General features: G+C 45.1%; 1 protein-coding gene across 1 annotated transcript in view; it reads right to left on the bottom strand.

The window, feature by feature from the left end:
* The window catches only part of TNC (tenascin C), a 103,993-nt gene that overhangs the window by 48,393 nt on the left and 36,981 nt on the right, over positions 1 to 18,619 (bottom strand). Inside the window, exons 4-11 of the mRNA XM_010835131.1 lie at positions 18,495 to 18,615; positions 17,008 to 17,271; positions 15,777 to 15,892; positions 14,548 to 14,704; positions 10,570 to 10,839; positions 9,642 to 9,827; positions 9,309 to 9,398; positions 7,500 to 7,763 (exon numbers count right to left, since the gene is read on the bottom strand). Coding sequence (XP_010833433.1) covers positions 7,500 to 7,763; positions 9,309 to 9,398; positions 9,642 to 9,827; positions 10,570 to 10,839; positions 14,548 to 14,704; positions 15,777 to 15,892; positions 17,008 to 17,271; positions 18,495 to 18,615 — 1,468 coding nt within the window. The remainder of the gene's footprint in view (positions 1 to 7,499; positions 7,764 to 9,308; positions 9,399 to 9,641; positions 9,828 to 10,569; positions 10,840 to 14,547; positions 14,705 to 15,776; positions 15,893 to 17,007; positions 17,272 to 18,494; positions 18,616 to 18,619) is intronic.

The raw sequence follows: 18,619 nt of genomic DNA, 5'->3' as shown, positions 1-18,619 counted from the left end.
GGAATGAGCACAGCACAAAACACTCACATGTCTCACTTCAAGGTGATAATTTTCCCAGGACTGAGCCTAAGTGGTCTTTGTATCACCTGGGAAGAGAGGATTTTATCTGGAAACATCCTCTAAACAACAGAGTAAGAACTGACTTGAGCTTATATAAGTGAATACATTGTTTCTCTCCATATATACTTTATATTGCTGCTTATTTCAAATCAGCCTCCTGTGTCCATTAAAGCTGACTTCTCATTCAAAAATCTTAGCCTGCTGTTAGATTGAAGATATCGGTTCAGAAGGGAAAACGTTTCTTCTCCAGAATCTATTTGATTCAGACTTTTCTACTTTCTGGGGAATGTTCTTTCTGATTGTTCTAGTTTGGCAAAACCTGACACTACTTCAAATCCTGTTTGATCTACAACAGGGGACTGCTAGCTAGGATCTGAGGGTCAGATCCAGCCTGCTGCCAATTTGGCAATCAGTGAGCTAACAACACTTTAAAATTTTTCAAATGGTTACAAAAATCTAAAGAAGAACACTTCATGAAGATGAAATGTATGAGATTCAAATTTTGATGTCATAAGTAAAATGTCACTGGGACTCAGCCATGCCTCTGCATCCATGTTCTGCTCATGGCTGCTTATGTGCTGCAGTGATGCAACAGAGGAGCTGAGACCCTATGGCCTGAAAAGCCTAAAACACTGACTGTCCTTGCAGAAAGTATATGTCGTACCTGACCTTGACTGTCATTCTTACGGACACTTCCTTTAGCCCAAATCTGTGTCCTGGAGCCCTTGTCCGAGACCACATAGCAGTTCTTAACCACACAAACATAGTCCAGGTGAGGAAGAGAGGGCTCCAAGCTCAAAGGGATGTATCTATCCATACCTCTGGGGAAAGAAAGGAAAAATGGTCAGCCATCTTTCAGCCCGTGGCCTCTGTGCAGCCGGGCGCAGTGCTCCAGGAGCAGCAATCATTCCCTTGAACTTGGACTTTCAGCACAACTAGACTCAGGAGTGTGACCTTTTCAAATATGCCAAGAGCCCTCATCCGTAAAGAGACATGGGACAAAAACCAATCTAGGTCAGACTGCAAAGTTAAGGGAATCAATTCTGTGGCTCACAAACTCTCCTTTTTTATCCCACTTTCTTCTTTTTTCTTCTCCTGCTGTTGTCAAAACTGCTTGTCAGGGACTTAGTGGACATTGACAATTGATCCCCTTCATGTGAATTAAGTCTGTGTTTCCTCTCAGGTAACTGCTTTTTAAGCTCTCTCTCTAAATTATGACATAAAATATATATTTTTTTCCCCATGGAAGAACTTTCAGATACCAGGTTGCAAGAGATGTGGGGAGAATTACCTAATTGGGAAAGGGAGGGTTACAGATTGTCTATTAAGCTGTCACAGTAAAGATGATTGGAAAGAGGAGATCCACCTTAGAAAATGTCTCTTTCTCATGAGAACCATCTTTTCTCTTTGCATCAGCTTTTGTACATGCCTCAGATACTATTATACAATGTCCCTCATATTCTGCTTCATCGCTTGGCACAGCTGATACAGTAATTTTCATATAATGTCATGTTGCTCAGCAAATGATAATAGTCATAATAGTCCACCAAAATTTTTGGCTATTGGTGCCCTACCCAAAACACTTCACTAAACAAATGCCTGACACATAATAGTGTAATTCCAATGAATAAAATCAGTAGTTAAAATAAAGGGAGGTGGGAAAGAATTATGAAAAGAGAGGGAATGCTATGAATAAAAATACGGCAAGCAACACTCGAGATGGAGACCAAGAGGCTTCATGTAAATGCGGACTCTGCATTTCAACAGCAAATAACACACTTGTGGGCTTACTGCCCCAGAGGCCCAGGGTTTCCGTTGTATATTCCACACTGAATTTCTTGGCCTTTCTTTATGAAAAGGCTGTTGTCTTTTTCCTTACAGCTGTGCACTGGCATCTACCCTCTGAACAATGTCAGTGGGCCTGGGAAATCAGAATTTCAAAATCCCATTTCTGGGCTCACGGTGAGTTGACCAGCTGGCCTGGAGGAATTTCTGGCTGTGCCAACTTTAAATCTTTAGATTTCTACCATCATGTAGATCGTCATTACCAAGTGCTGACTGATGAGGCTTCCACTTTTAATGCTCACTCATGGGAAACAGTGATTCTCCTACAGCAGCAGAATGGCCAAATTCAAGCCTGAGGACCACCCAAGGGGAGATTAAATTGTTTTGATCTCCTCTTGTAAAGTTAATGGAAATTCAAAGCTTTGCCTGCTCTAACAGTTTTGGGGGACTTAACACTGTCAAGAACGAAACCCAAGCCCCTTAGCATGATCTTCACTGCCCTTTGTAGAAGATACTGATGATGTCCGTGACCTTGAACCCTGTTTTCCAGCTCCATCATACAGCAGACTGTATGGCTGGCGTTGCAGTAACAAAGTTTCTCATGTTTTTGAACTTGCTACATGCTATTCCTCTAGCTGGAAATGTCATCACTCCACTTGCCCAATTTTTGTTTCTTTTTGAGGACTCGGTGAAGTACCAGCTCTCCCAAGAAGCCTCCTCTGATACCCTGCCTTCACTTTGCTCAAGTCTGGGATGGGTATTTGCCTCCGTGCTCCTGTAGCTTCCCACACTTGCCTCTAAACAAACTAGTCACAGTCTTATAATTTTGGTTTCCATTCTCTCATTCTCATTGCAGTATGCATCATTTCCTGAGGGGAGGGGTTGTGTCCTTCCGTTCTTTATGCCAGTGCTGCCTGACCCATGGCAGGTAAGAAATAAATATTTGTTGGATGGATAAATATTTGACTAAATTTCAGTTTGCTCCATGAGAAAAATCAAAGAGGCCAATTAGAGCAGAGTGTTCTCTGTTACTTCCAGCTGTTGCTAAAAACAAAATTCCACCTCTCTGCTCCCCCAGACCCTTGAGAATTATGGGGGTATCGCTGTTGAGTTTTACATGGTGTGGAAAGATGCTTTATTGGCCTTGTGTATCTGCATATTCTCCTGGCTTTATGTCCCTTACTGCTCACAGCAAATCATGGCCTCCACTTCAAGCAGGGTTTTGTTGAGTTTGTTAGACTACAGATGCTGGGTATGGGACACACACTTGGCACACACTCATTTGTGCTAACAGGGATGTGTGCATGCTGAGATGCTCCAGTCGCGTCTGACTCTGTGCGACCCTATGGACTGTAGCCCGCCAGGTTCCTCTTTCCACGGGATTCTCCAGGCAAGAATCCTGGAGTGGGTTGCCATGCCCTCCTCCAGGGGATCCTCCCAATGCAGGGATTGGATCTGCATCTCTTAGGTCTCCTGCGTTGGCAGGCAGGTTCTTTACCACTAGTGCCTTTTTTCTTTCCTTCCTTTATTCCCTCTTTCTTTCTCCCTCCCTCCTATCTTTCCTTCTTTCTTTCCTCCCAGTTTTATTCAGAGTAAGATTAATTATGGAGCGGGAAACGGTAGCCCATTCCAGTATTCTTGCCTGGAATATCCTGTAAACAGAGGAGCCTGGTGGGTTGCAGTTCATGGGGTTGTGAAGAGTCGGACACGACTGAGCACAAGCTTAATTAAAGACTCCAGGAGAACGGCTTCCCTTCCCTTAACTCTTAAGGGAGAGAATTTGGGCTGTTGCTGCAGGGGTGAAAGCAAAAGACCAGAAGATTCAGTGGAAATACTGCCTCTGGAGGAGCTGGGGTCCCCAGAGGCTCCTGAAGCCTGTGCCACGTATTCAAGGCGCTGGGGTTGCAGCACTGAGTAAGAGACAGTCCTTACATTCTGGTCGGAAGTAGGAGGCAGGCCATGGAGCAAGGCGTGGCAACCCACTCCAGGAATCTTGCCTGGAGAATCCCATGGACAGAGGAGCCTGGCGGGCTACAGTCCACCATAGGGTCTCAAAGAGTCGGAGATGACTGAAGCGACTTGGCACACATGCACACAGGAGGCAGGCCATAGATAAGTAAACCAAAGAGTGAGTGCTATCAGGCCAGGCAAGTGTCCTGAGGAACTCTGGAGCAGCCTGAAGGGGTGAATGAGGACAGGGCATCCTTTTAGACTGGCAGACAGAGATGTCTTTTGAGATGACCCTTGAGCTGAGTGAAATGAGGGAGATGCTGGGTGAAGACCTGGGAGAGGAGGGTATATAGGCAGCAGCAGAAGCATGTGCAAAGGCTTCTGCTTGGCATATGTAAGGAACAGCGAAGGGCCAGGGCGCCCACAGTAAAACGAGCAAGCGGACAAGTGGTGGGGGCGACAAGTCAGGGCGACGGGAGGGCCCAAATTCTTTAGGGCTGTGTAGCCTGTGGTAGGGTCCCTGCATTATATTTCAGGTATGATGGGCAGTCAGGTAATGCATACTTTTAACGTGACGCTGCATCCAGGAAAAGGCTTGTGCTTTGGCTCAGTGCTATGACTAGAGTCCTGGAATTCTCTGGGGAAGATGCTTTGGGGCAGCCGATTTCTCATTTTCTCTGTAAAGCTCACAGATAGTGAGCAGTGTTTTTCAGACTTCTGCTATTAAGAATCTAGATGCAGAGCTGGGAAGCCCTTTCTTCTGAGTTTGAACCTACAGCCCTTTGACATTTCAAGGCTCATAGCCACATGGTACATTCCCCTGAGGGCTTCCACTTTTCCTGTTTCATTTTTCTCCCTGTATTAAGCAAGGCCAGGTGCTTGGACTTCTACTTCCTTATGTATTCCACAACACAGTCCTGCCTGCCTCCTCTGTGTCTACCCAAAGGCTTTGTCCCGTATTAAGCCTGTCTTGATACTTAGAAGGTATCCTCTGCTCCCACTGCACCCCCACACCCCCAGTTACAGCAATGAAAGTGTCTGTTTGCTAGTGAGCTCCCTGGAAACACAGACCTGTCTCCATTGCCCTAGTATCCCCAGAACTTAGCATGGAACATGGCTGTAGCGCATTACCGACTGAGTAAATGTAGGAGATACTGGGAAGATAATGTACGAGATGCTTATTGGGAAGATAGACTTCAGGAGACAGACAGAAATGTCCACCTCACTCTTAATGAAATAAAATAGTTCTATGGAGAAAGCCATAGAAAGAAATATTTCAGAGACAGTGGAGGAAGAACCCATACAAGGAACTTTGCACACTTTTTCCTGTAATGAGTGAGGAATGTCTTTAAATATACAACGTGATTTCTTTAAATGGTGTTAAAAAAGGCACGGCTGGGAAAATGAAACCACTGAGCCTCTGGGATGCCAAACTGGGCTCTTAGTCAGAGGCAAAGTAATTCCAGCCTGTGATTCACTTGAAAGCTTTCATCTCCCTGAGCTGCTGAAGCCTGGGGATTCCCTGCTGGAGATAAGAGATAAAGTGGTCATGGCCAGAGGGTAAGATGACTGAGAGGAGCCAGGAAATCCTCTATAATCTAGCATTTGTGAAACTGAGGGAAAAGGAAAGAGAGAGGGAGACAGAGAGGGAGGAAGGAAGGAGGAAGAGGAAGAATAGGAAGAAGAGGAGGGAGAAGAAGAGGAGGAGGGAAAGAAGAAGAAATTATTCTCTTGTTTCTCTGATTCATTTGTGGCCCCTTCACATCTTACAACAAGCTCATGTTTTACAAGCTGAACCATTCAAATATCTACCATTGATTTATTTCTTTCCAATTTATTCTCCCCACCTCGTCTATGATTAAGCTACCCCTGCCCCATCCAAGGATCCTTGATGCTCATCTCATAGCTGGCTGGAAGCAGTCCATGCATAGAGTCAATAGAAGTGACCACCTAAGTTCACTTTAGCAAATGGATCTATAGCTCAGCTGGTAAAAAACACAAACAAACAAAAACAACTCTCCTGCCAGTGCAGCAGATACTGAAGACACAGGTTCAGTCCCTGCGTCAGAGAGATCTGCTGGAGGAAGAAATGACAACCCACTCCAGTATTCTTGCCTGGGAAATTCACGAGCAGAGGAGCCTGCAGGCTGAAGTCTTTTCTGAAGAGGCTATTCTCTGTCTACCAAATACCCACCCCCTCTTCCTTACAAACTATGTGGGCAGCAATGCACACAGCGCAAAGACTACCTTTCCTAGACTGACTTATAGCTAGAAGTGGCCAGTAAAATGTAAGAAGTCATTGGGGAGGATTCCAGACAGACTCGTCTGGGAGGCACTATCTGTTGTTCCTGTTTCTTCCTCCTTCATGCCGCCTATAACACCGATGTGAAGGCTGCACTGAAGCAGCCATATTGTGACATGGAGGTGGCTTTGAGAATGCAGGCCAAGGACTAAGACTAGTGGAAGAGAAGGAGAGAAGGAGCCCGAATCCCTGAGAATTGGACTTGCTGGGCCAGCACCGAACCACCTAACCTCCGACTTACTTTATGAGAGAGGAAACCACCCTGTGTCTTGCTAGAGTTCTGTAACTTGAGATTTCCGTTATGTGTAGGTGAAAGTATTTATAAATGACTAAGACTTTTCAAGGCATTTCCAAATATGCCCATCACAGCAACCCCTTTTCTGCTTATGGAGATTCAGCTGGAATAGTGTCTCTGTCAAGACACTTTCTCTGGCTTGTCCTGATTACCCCATTACTTCCTTTCTTTGGGTGAGTTCCATCTAACACTCAGACTATCTGGTCTTCCCCACAGACTAAGAGCAGGAGCACAGGAGCCAAAATAACAGTGCTAAGTAAGTACACGATCAATTTTTCTTCAAATACCAGCATGATACCATGTATTCAATGGGTTCTCAATAAATACTAATTAAACTGAAACTAAGCTTTTATCACATTCTGAAGAATTAACATTTTCCACCTATCCCTCCTGACTATTTGGGAGCCAAAATTAAATATGCATATTCATAAAAGAAGAACTGATCTTTTTCCCCCCAATTTAGCCATTGAAGAAACATGGGGGCAGGTACAAAGAACAGGATACTTGGGCTAGAAGGGATACTGGAGGTCAGGATTAAGCTGTCATGGATAAACAAAGTTCATCACTTAACGAGTAAGAGAAAAAGGAGAAGGGCTCTGTGACAGGCTCACAGGACTGTGTGCAGCATTTCAGGTAACCTGAGAGGAGGGCAAAAGACCTGGAATAAAAATATTTAATGGGTCATAACCAAAGAATTACTCTGAACCTCTTGGTCATCTTGAAAAGAAATAAAATGAAAAGTTAATGGACTGTGCTAAAGAGGGGGAAAACAAGAAAAAAAAAAATAACATTCATTTCCATGAAAACACGAAATTAAAATACAAAGAACCAAAGACAAGCACAAACTCTCATGCTTTAAGTTCTCCTAGGAAGAAATATTTAAAAGCCATTATTGATTGCCCAGCTAGGGAACTTTGCTGTGGACATGTCAGTGGACAAGAGGAAAAGATCTGTAAGTGACTCAAACGGCATTTAGAGGATTCATGAGTAGAGAAAGTCCCTGTCTTCCCATCTGATCTTCTTATTTGAAGACAATCTGGCTGATGGGTCTGCCAGCCTCAGGGTCATCAGAGGGTCTGGAGAGAGCTCAGAGCACATCCACCTCACCTGTGGACGCCTGCACCCGTGCCGGCTTGCTTTTGTGTCTGCCTTTCTCTGCTGTGAGCAGGATGCTGTATTCCTGCCCAGGTTCCAGGCCTCTCAGGACGAAGGAGGTAGTGTCTCTGGTGAGCTGCACCTCCTTTGGCTGGCCCGAGGGAAGACTGTAGTTGAGGCGGTAACGGTCAAACTTGGCCACCGGCGTCTGCCAGACGAGGGTCAGGCTGGTCTCCGTAGGGTCAGAAATCCGAAGGTCCTTGGGTGTGTCCAGCTCTGGGAGGAAAACAGAGAGTTGAACACCCTTCAGGCTTCAGGGCAGGGCTGCTTCTGGGACTGAAGGGTGGCTGTGGGCCACAGTCCTAGGTCTGCTGTAGAGATGTGTGGCTTCAGGCATCTCACCCGAGTCTCAGTTTTCACCTGTATGAAATGCCATTGTACGGTACCTCATTGTGTTTGGGAAGATTAAAAAGATTATAGTGATAAATCCATACTGAGATGATACGCAAAAGCATTTAGAAGGAGCTGATTACTGATAGAAGGCACAATTTGGATGGATCTCAAGAGAGTTAGTGGGGCTTCCCTGGTGGCTCAGATGATAAAGCATCTGCCTACAATGCGGGAGACCCAGGCTCAATTCCTGGGTTGGGAAGATCTCCTGGAGAAGGAAATGGAAACCCATTCCAGTACTCTTGCCTGGAAAATCCCAAGGACCAACGAGCCTGGTAGGCTACATTCCATGGGGTTGCAGAGATTTGGACATGACTGAGTGACTTTCCTTTCCTTTCCTTTCTTTCCCTGGTTGCTCAGATGGTAAAGAATCTGCCTCTAACGCAGGAGATTCAGGTTCAATCACTGGATCGGAAAGATCCCCTAGAGAAGGAAATGGAAACCCACCCCAGTATTCTTGCCTGGAAAATTCCATGGACAGAGGAGTCTAGTCAGTTACAGTTCATGGGATCACAAAGAATCAGACACAACTGAGGGACCTTCATACTCTCTCACACTCATGCTGAGAATTATGGGGCTTCCCTGGTGGCTAAAGAGAATTATTCTGAGTGAACAAGCCAGTCTCTAAAGTTCATGTGCTGCATGATTCCTTTTATGTAGCATTCTTGAAACTGGACAAAGACCAGATCAGTGACGCCAAGGGTTAGGGTGAAGTGGAGGGAGGGTGGTGACCATGGGGATGGGAAAGTGTAGCACGGAGGACTCAGTGTGATGCAACTATTCGTTCTTGACTGAAGTGGTGGATTCCAAATTTACAGGTGATAAATCACATCGAACTAAATGTCATTCAGTCACTAAGTCATATCCGGCCCTTTGAGACCCCATGGACTGCAGCACGTCAGGCCTCCCTGTCCCTTACCATCTCCCGGAATTCACCCAAGTTCATGCTCCAAGTTCATAGAACTAAATATACACGTACAAACACACACACAGTGTAGCGAAATCTGAATAAACTTGATAGATTATATCAGTGTCAATTTCCTGATTGTGATAGTGTTCTTAAGTTACACAAATGTTACACTGGGAGGAACTAGACAAAGGGCACAGATCTCTCTGTATTCTTTCTTAGAGTTCATGTGAACCTACAGTTACCTCCAAATAAAAAGATAAAAAAAGGATATGTATAAGTGGTCTGCCTTGGATCCTGGGTCCTTATGCTCCTTTTGAATGTGAACATCTGGGCTGGGTGATCCTTGAAGCCTTGTTTTCCTCTGGGCATCTACACTTCTTTTTAGGTGGTTTCCTGCCTCCTGGCCCCGGTCGTGTCTGTTAGTGCCTGTCCCATGGTGGTGGGAAGCCAGGCCGGCTCACCTGTGGCCGCATTGATGGTGGCTGGGTCACTCTCCTTGTCTCCCTTCACAGCAGACACCCCAATCCCATATTCAGTTCCTGGCCTCAGCCCTAGGAGAGAACGAGCAGGTTGAGATTCAGTACAAAACTGGACAAACTTTCAGAGGACCATAAAAAGGCCCCTGAGCTAGGCCCTGAAGGCTACGGTTTCTCAACGGCTGGCCTGTTCCACGGCCTGACTCACTGACACCCGAGGGAGAGGGACAATGGGGAACTGGCTATTTTTCTCTCTCTGGAGGGCTGCAAGGTGGGGATACGCCCCCGGGTCCGCGCGGGTAGGGGTGTGGAGCTCACCTGTGAGCGTGGTTCTGGTTGTGGTCTGTTGGCTCCTGGGGACTTCTACTTCCGCGTGGTCGCCTCCAGAGATGGGTGCATACTTAATTCTGTAACTGTCGGCGGCTGCCTTGACGTTCCTCCACTCCAGGGTGATGCTGTTGTCTGTCTGGGAGATGCGGCGGAGATTCCTGGGCGCATCCAGGCCTGTTTGGGAGAGGAAAGGGCACTGGTACTGAGAGCGCCAGGCACAGGAGACTGGGAGTCCTTGATAGTTCATGGTGAGACGCGAAAGGTGTCTGCCATTGGAGAGAAAAGACCCACTCACCCCTCTGGCTCAATAGCTGAAGCACACATCTGGACAAATACTACTCACTGGACACTTCATTATTAAATCGCCGTGATACCTCAATCGTTCATGTTTGCCAATGATTTTATACTTAATAAAAACTATACAAAAGCTTGCAAATTGGCTCTGTGGCTGGAAGAACAGGTGTGCTGCCTTCATCACTGGATTTTTAATGATCTACAGAGAGCTTACCGAGCTCTGAAAAAATATTTAGTGAATGAATGATTGACACTCTGGTGCCTTGAAAATGGTGCCCTAGTCTAAGAGCTTAGAGGGCATCTTTGCCATTCATACTTTCCGTATACTACATTTTACTCTTATAATATTTATTTGAATTTTATTTGAACCAAAATGTCTGAGAATCTCAGACCAGCATCTTCTATGCAGGCAAAAAACTTTCTTTATCCTTAGAAGGTTATTGGGGGTAAGTTTTTTTCTTTGAAAAACCAATCAATTGCTACAGTATTCTAAAATAAACATCCTCTTGCCATTTTTTTCTATTGTAAAAGGCGCCTGGGAGACACACTGCCATGGAATGGGGAGGAGTCTGGCGATCCTTCCTTTTCTGGGGCTGTTAGCAGCCGGGAGTGGGCGTAGTACCTGTTGTGAAGGTCTCTTTGGCGGGGTTGCTGGACATGTCGGCCCTGCGGGAGATGAGGGCCACCTCGTACTCGGTGTCCGGCTTCAAGTTCCCAATGGAGTACTGGTTCTCCTCGTGTGTGAGATCGATGCTGGTGCGATCTCCTGGCACGTCTTTGATCCCGTACATGAGCTCGATGCTATCGATCTCGGCCAGGGGCTTGGACCAAGTGATCAGAGCGGTGGTGTCTGTGACATCTTTCACTTCAATCTGGCTGGGGGCGTCCAAGCCTGTGACAGGCAGAGGAGACAGCAGTTTTAGAGACCAGGGCCAGTGCCAAGGGCTGAGCAGAGAGGGGGCTTGCAGTCTTCCAAGTGCATGAGTGTGCGTTTAGCTGTATGCTGGCCAGTTGACTTATTTTGTCTTTTGGAATCTCAGTTTCCCATCTGATAAGCTATAAGTATCATCGGAGTCTCTGCGGCGCTAAGCACAGAGGATGACTGCTAACTTGTAGGGTTTTTTTTGTTTGGTTTTTCAAATGTTAATGGAAATAATGCATGCCAAGCATCTAGCACAGAGCCTGCTACATAGTAGTTATATGATAAATAGTCATGATTATTATTATTATTATGACTATCATCATTATCATAAGTGTAAGAAACACACAGCGGGTGTTTCACTTGAAAAACATCGACTCAGTCTCTCTGGTTTTCCAGTGAGACAAAACTCCCTAATTGGTGACTTCTCCATCAGAATAATGGAGCAGAAAACTGAGGCAATGACTATCTTGATAATGTATGGAAAGTTAGCTTTGATGGAAATAACTCAAGCAAGAAGGTCATGGCTATCTCAAGCCTTGTCAGTCTCCAAGTCCTCATCTCAGTCTTCCTCCTGCCCCAAAGGCCTTGTGCTTCCTGCTCCGACAGCGTACCTCTCCTCCAACAGTGCATTGCTGCCTTTGAACTTTTGGTTCCCCTGTTTCTTCTTCCTGAGATTGCTCCTCTCCCTAGAAATCTCCTCTTCATCCTTCAAAATCCCTCTTCTAGGTCACTTTCTAACACAAACCCTTTTCTGACCCTGTTGCAAACAGATAAACACACACTCCCTCCCCTATGGGTAAAAAGTTTCAGTCTGCAGGATGACTGAGCTCTAGAGATGTGTTGTACACCATTGTACCTCTAGTCAACAATACTGTATTACACTCTTGAAAGCATGTTTCCATTGAGTCGGTGATGCCATCTGACCATCTCATCCTCTGTCATCCCCTTCTACTCTTGCCCTCAATTTTTCCCAGCATCAGGATTAAGAGGATAGAGCTCAGGATTAGTGTTCTTACCAAAATAAAAAAGAAGAGCTTTTGAATACTGTACTTTTCTAACTATTCCAAAACAGATTTCTCTACAGTTTATTCAAACTGCATCATGCCATCTATATAGTCATTCATTCATTGAGAGAGTGGGTCTTTGACCTTTCTGAATCCACAGCATACCATCAGGCTTTGTCATCTATGTTTTAACTTTTTTCTAATTATGTAAAAATTTTAATGCATTAAAACATACCAAGCATAAAATTAAGACATTAAGGCATCCAGTCAATGTTTCTTTCTTCATTTTTTTAAACATAATTAGGTTTGTGTTTTCAGCATTCATGAGAAAACAATATTGAATGAAGGGGACTCGGTTTTATAAAAGGCATGAGAAGGAATAATTCAGAGTCGATTGTGAGAAACCTGCAATGTCTATTTTTTGAACCCTAGGCGTTGATACGTAAGTCTCAGCTCACAGACGATGAAAGTATAAAGTGCATAATGAAACCGATGCTGCAATTCAACAGTGAAGCATGTGTTCTATGTTCTTTGAGGTGTTGGGAAACACCAAAGCCATACCTACTGTCTTTCTTAACAGCCCTTTCATTAAAGAAATAGAGATTCAATTAAGGACGCTGATCTTCTCCTAGCTTGGGATCCCTTCAATCCAGGAGGTTAACATGGTCTTGAGGTACTGTGTGCCAATCACAGTGCTTTGTCACTTTAAGTCTTAACTCTCATGACTATGCCATAGGAAGATACTATGAACCCAGTTTCCAGATGGTGAGTCTGAGGCTTAAAGAAGTGAATCTGCCTAAAGTGGTGGTGAGTGCTGAAGCTAGAATTCAAACTCAGGACTGTTTGGATCTAAAACCCATGTTCCTTCTCCTTAAATGTCAGTGCCTCTCAAAAACATTTACGCATCAGAAATGGTTGTTATACAATCTCTGTATAGAGCCGAGAGGGAAGCAGCTGAAAATGAAAACATTAAGATCCTTTCTTTAAATTTGGAAAAAGACCAGGTATCAGCAAAATAAACAGGTAAGAATCTGCCTCTCAGTGTTAGTATTAATGTGATTATGAAACGTCAGATGTTGGGGTGTTTGTCCTGCAAGAAGAAGAAAATAAAGCAACCAGTCCCCAAATTCAGATTAAAAAGCAAAGGGCAGATGAAAGAAACGCCTTTTGTGTTTCAGTGTGCTGTCTCTGTGTTTGATCTTTTCTCTGCCTTTCTGGTGATCTAATGATGTTTTTCTTGTTGGTGCCCGTCTTCTCCCTACCACAGTGGGATGTTGTCAAGATGATGGAAAACACTTGCTTATAAAAAAAGACAGTCTTATGAATTGAATTGTTGGATCTGAGTTAAGCAAAATGTGCAAATATTTAAATGCAAGATGTTCTTTCTTGTCATTAGTCAACAGATGTAAATTTTCCAATCACTCCCTGCCAAGAAGAGTCAATTCCTTAAGCAGTTGGCATACGTGTTATCTTGAAGAAGATAAAGAGATTTTCCCAAATGTCAGCACAGAATAATTTTATTTATTTATTTATAAAAATTTGCTTCTCTGTAGAACAATTCCAAATTCAGGATTTTTAGTCCGCCCACCAAACGATCTAACGGTGCCACATCGACCCCCAAGCAGCTCTGGCATCTTTAGCGCTGCGCTACATTTTATTTGGGTTCCTGTTGAAGAATTAACACTATATAACCCAGAGGCTAGTCAGTGTTATTGGTAATGGGGTTAAAGTCATAAAACTAAACCCGGGCTTAAAACTTCTTGCCCTTATAGGATTAACCACATGGTGTTAGTCAAACTGATTCCGCTTCCCTAAGCCTCAGTTTCTACTCTTGAAAAAGAACAGCATTAATATTTGCCCTACCTCTTTCATTAAGACTGGTTACTAATATTAAATCGGATGGTGTGGTGGCTCATTTGCTAGAATCTCCGGTATTTTCCTGTATCAGCGCCCCCTTTGAAATGTCACACTGAAGCGTCTCTCGTAAAGAGATGGGTCTGTTTCCCCACCCTTTCCATCTGGACTGGCCCTGAGATTGGCTTTGGTGGAAGTGACCCAGTGCTGGTTGTGAACTTGCTCAGCTGCTGTGAGGCCAGGTCCAGGCTAGCCTGTGGGAGGCTGGGGGACTGTGTGGGGCAGAAGGACACCATCCTGGCTGAGGCCATCCCAGGTCAACCAGCCCACACAGGTGCTTTAAGTGAGTCCAGTGGAGAAGAGGAAGGTTGTCCAACCCCTGATCACAAACGTGCAATCGTTTTAAGCTACTAAGTTTGGAGTTTGTTTTTTAGGTAGCAAAAGTGAATTGACACTGCTGCTCTGTAAGAGCAGAGAAGGCGATGGCACCCTATTCCAGTACTCTTGCCTGGAAAATCGCATGGATGGAGGACCCTGGTGGGCTGCAGTCCATGGGGTTGCTAAGAGTCAGATATGACTGAGCGACTTCACTTTCACTTTTCACTTTCATGCATTGGAGAAGGAAATGGCAACCCACTCCAGTGTTCTTGCCTAGAGAATCCCAGGGACGGGGGAGCCTGGTGGGCTGCCGTCTGTGGGGTCGCACAGAGTTGGACACAACTGAAGTGACTTAGCAGCAGCTCTGTAAGAGAGCATGCTATCAACTAGAGGTGCTTTGCAGTCCAATAAGCTTTACAGTGGTATTAAAGGTAATACTCACGGGTAGTTGTCACTCTCTTCAGGCCAGGGCCCCGGGTATTGTTTTTCACAATGTGCAAGGATATCTCATACTCCTGCCCGGGAGCCAGGCCAGTTTGCCGGTACGTGGTCTCCGGCCTCCGCAGGCTCTTGGTGATCTCTTCCTCATCGTCTTTATTCTGAAATATAGAGGCACCTTCATAAGACCTAAGGCAATGCCAGACCCCTCGTTTATATGACTCATTCATTTTGTGTTCCTTCTTTCCTCTTTCACTCTTCCATCTGTTCACTAGGCACTTACTAAGCACCTGATCAGTATGGTGGGTGCTGAGGATAGAGAGACAATAAAGACGCCCTCCCATAGACCTCTCTACTCACCCCTTTGACACTCAAGAAAACTGAGAGGTGTGAGAAGCACAGGCACTCTGGAGCCACAAAATCAGTCCTTCCTTTCATAGATGAAGAAACTGGCATCCTAAAAGTCGGGTGATTGTCCCATCGTCACATAGTTGTAAGTGGCAGAGCCTGGCTTTGAACTCAGGGACCCACTTTCCTGTCTCATATGTGCTTTTAGGCACAGAGAGAAAGGATGCTCAATCTCAGATATGCTTGGAGGCATTTGAGACAGAGACCATTTTATTTTCTTTGTTTAAAACATTATTGGAGTATAGTTGATTTACGATGTTGTGTTAGTTTCTGTTGTATAGAATCAGTTACTACATATACCATTATTATATACACATTATTGCCTCTGAGTGGAGATTTGCAAGACTGTAACAGGCAATCAGAACCTAGAGATGACTTGCCATCTGTTTGTCTAGGCACTCAGTCCTAAATGCCATGCTTTTTGATTTCTTAAAATCAAGTGAAATATATGCAAATATGCAGGGTCTAATTAGAGCCTTGAGTGCATATGTGCTTGGTCATGTCTAACTCTTTGCAATCCCGTGGACTGTAGCCCACCTGGCTCCTCTGTCTATGGTATATCCCAGGCAAGAACACTGGAATGGGTTGCCATTTCCTTCTCCAGGGAACCTTCCGGGCCCAGGGATAGAACCCACATCTCTTGTGTCTCTTGCATTCGCAGGAAGATTCTTTACCACTGTGCCACCAGGGAAGCCCTTTTAGTTAGAGCCTTGTCCCCCACCCAAAGCCAGGGAAGCAGAGTTGATGGAAAAGTCTGCAGAACCCCATGAGCATCTTTCTGGTTCTCATGGACAAACATGCCTGCTTCTCTTCTGTGCTCCTTACCATATTCCGGAAGATGACCTCCCATGTTTCAAAAGCAATGTCCAGAGGATCCCACTCCACTTCCACAGATGTCTCCTTGACGGACTTGAATTTTAGACCTTCAGGTGTAGGCAGGTCTGTCAGGAAGAGCACAGAGAGGAGGTAAGAATGAGTCCATGTGTAATGCGGAGGGACAGACATCATTCCACCAAACCCCACGGGGCTGATCGTCAGAGCTGGAGTCTTTTTAAGGGTTCTTCTGGGATGCTGTTGACTTTGAGGCATCATGAAAATTAATATAAGGGCCAGCCATATGATTGAATATTTGTAATTTCATATGCTTAAACTTAATATGAGCATAGACTTTAGAATCAGACATATGGGCTGATTGTATGTAATGATCATAAGCTCGATCATTACAACTTTTGTGTGCTTGGTTGAGTTGAACACAATGCCCTGAACCTTAGTTTCTTCACCCAAGAGAAGGAGGGTAAGTATGCCTGCCACTGGGGAATGTTTTGAGACTAAATGATGTATTCCACAATGACTGCTAGCCATGGTTCCTGGCCTGAAGCACAAGTTTAATAAAAAGCTGCCAAGGTTATTCTTAGGAAGCAAAAAAGGACCAATTTCTAACCACAACTTGCTTTTTAAGAGTGGAGGTAATTTTTCTGATGTTGAACTCTTAAAGGAAGAATAACTTGAAACTTAATGTTTCCACTTTTGTATATTTTAAATATTTGTACAGTGAGTTCCACAGAAAAGTAACAGTAGAACAGAGTATTTAAGACTGCCAGGGTTCAAATTCCATCTCGACCACTTATTAACTGTTTGGTTTGGAACAAGAGGCTTAGCCATTTGGGGGTCTCAGTTTCCTCATCTGTAAAATGGGTTAACAATAGCTCCTGTCTCACAGGGTTATTGTGAGTTATAGGAGTTAGCATGTGATGAGTGTCTTTAAAAATATTCAGTAAGCTGTAAAAAAATGTATATATATATGTGTGTGTATGTGTGTATAGCTGAATCACTTTGCCATATGGCAGAAATCAACATTGTAAATCAACTATATTTCAACTTTTTTTTTAATTCAGTGGACGTCACTGGATTCCAGAGTTTTAGCTGGTGTAACTGTATGAAGTCAGCCACTGGCCTGTGGGGCAAAGGTGAGGCAGTAACATGCCGGTGGGGGTGGGTTATGCACTGGGCAGGCAGGGGGCAGTTGAGACTGCCAAGAGGGGTTCTGTGCACTCACATGTGGCCACCCTGGCGCTGACTGGAATGCTCTTCTTGTTCTCCAGGATGGCGAACACACGGATGAAGTACTCCACTCCAGGCTCCAGCTCCCGGATGGTGGCGGACGTCTGGTCTCCAGGGACCCGGAACTGCATTTCCAGGCCATCCTCGTGGGTGGGTGTGTACACGATGAGGTACTCCGTGACCCGCATCTCATTGTCCCAGGCCAGGTTTACGGTCTCTTCTGTCACTTCTGTCACGACAAGGTCTTTGGGAGGGGACACTGGCAGGAAAAAGGAAGGACAGCTTGGGTCAGATGGTGTCAGTAACACACTCTATGGGTCACAGCAGGGGCGTACTTGATGAGTCTGCATTTAAGGAGATTTGGGGCCTCTGTGATTGGCAGGGGAAGAGACAGGTCCAGTCTACTGTGTCTCATCTTCAAAACTTTTGGGGGCCACCCCTTGCCTTCAGGGTCAAGTTCCAGGTCTGCAGTGTGGCTTTCAACTTGTTTCTATTCTTTGGACCTTAGTTCAGATTCAGGCCATCTGCAGGAGAAAGTGCAGCCTGAGCTTGGCTTTCTGCTCTGAACTTCAAGTCATATATCCTTAGCCCTTGAAGGGTGTTGTAGGCTCATCTAGTCCAACTCTTTCCTTTTCTTAGAGGTGAGTGGGACTTGCTCTACTTCGCTGACTCATCAGATTTGGAACTTACTTCTCCCTGCCAGACTGGTGTTCCTTCCATACAGGCCTCCCTGGCTTGGCCATGTCACACACAGAGCCACGTGTTTATTCTCATGTGCTGATGGCTTTAATCAAGCTGATATTCTCCATTACAAGTATATATGGTGGATAAGGGAAGTACAAAGACCCTCATTAAACACGAACATTATTGGTCTTTGTGTGTTTCTCTTGACTTGAATACATGCCCTGTGCTAACTGTTGGGCTAATACTCCTCTAAGGCACTCAGAGTCCTTGGGATCAAGGACAGCAACAAAAAGATGATTTAAGAGACAAGTCTGCTTCATAGGTGATCAACATTGGTCTTTAGCTGAGCATGCATTTAAAATAGTTTGTTTTATGTAATCTCACTGTCCATTCAATTGAGTTGAATTTTAATTCCATCCAAATAGAGGGATTTAGTTTATGATGTCATATCAGTTTTACATGTCAGTGTGTAGAGTAGGAAAGAAGGTTGATGTTTAGCAAAAGGTAGATAATCATTTCATCTACCTTATCTCGGGCACCGGTTATGAAACTCAGTATAGAGGAGTTACCCAGATTCAGGTACCAGCTGTGTGATCTATAAGCTGTGTGTCCTTGGGACAATTCCAGAACCTCTCTGAGCCTCTGACCCCCAAATGGAAGCTCTGAGAGACCAGGGTGAGAGACCAGGGCTCCTTCAAAGAGCGTGTGCTTCTGTGTGTGCTTGTGTGTTTAGGGTAACACAGAGATCTACAGCACGTGCCAGCACCTGACGCCAGTTCGCTGGAGGCTGCTACTCACCCTGGGAGCAGTCTTCCCCGGTGTATCCCTCATTGCAAACGCAGCGGCCAGAGACGCACTGCCCCCAGTTGCTGCAGTCGTTGGGACAGGAGCGCTGTGCACAGTCGGGTCCGGTGAAGCCCTCG

Source organism: Bison bison, unplaced genomic scaffold (genome assembly GCF_000754665.1).
Source record: "Bison bison bison isolate TAMUID 2011002044 unplaced genomic scaffold, Bison_UMD1.0 scf7180017864039, whole genome shotgun sequence".
Taxonomy (NCBI): Eukaryota; Metazoa; Chordata; class Mammalia; order Artiodactyla; family Bovidae; genus Bison; species Bison bison.
This window is presented reverse-complemented; position numbering and strand designations above follow the sequence as displayed.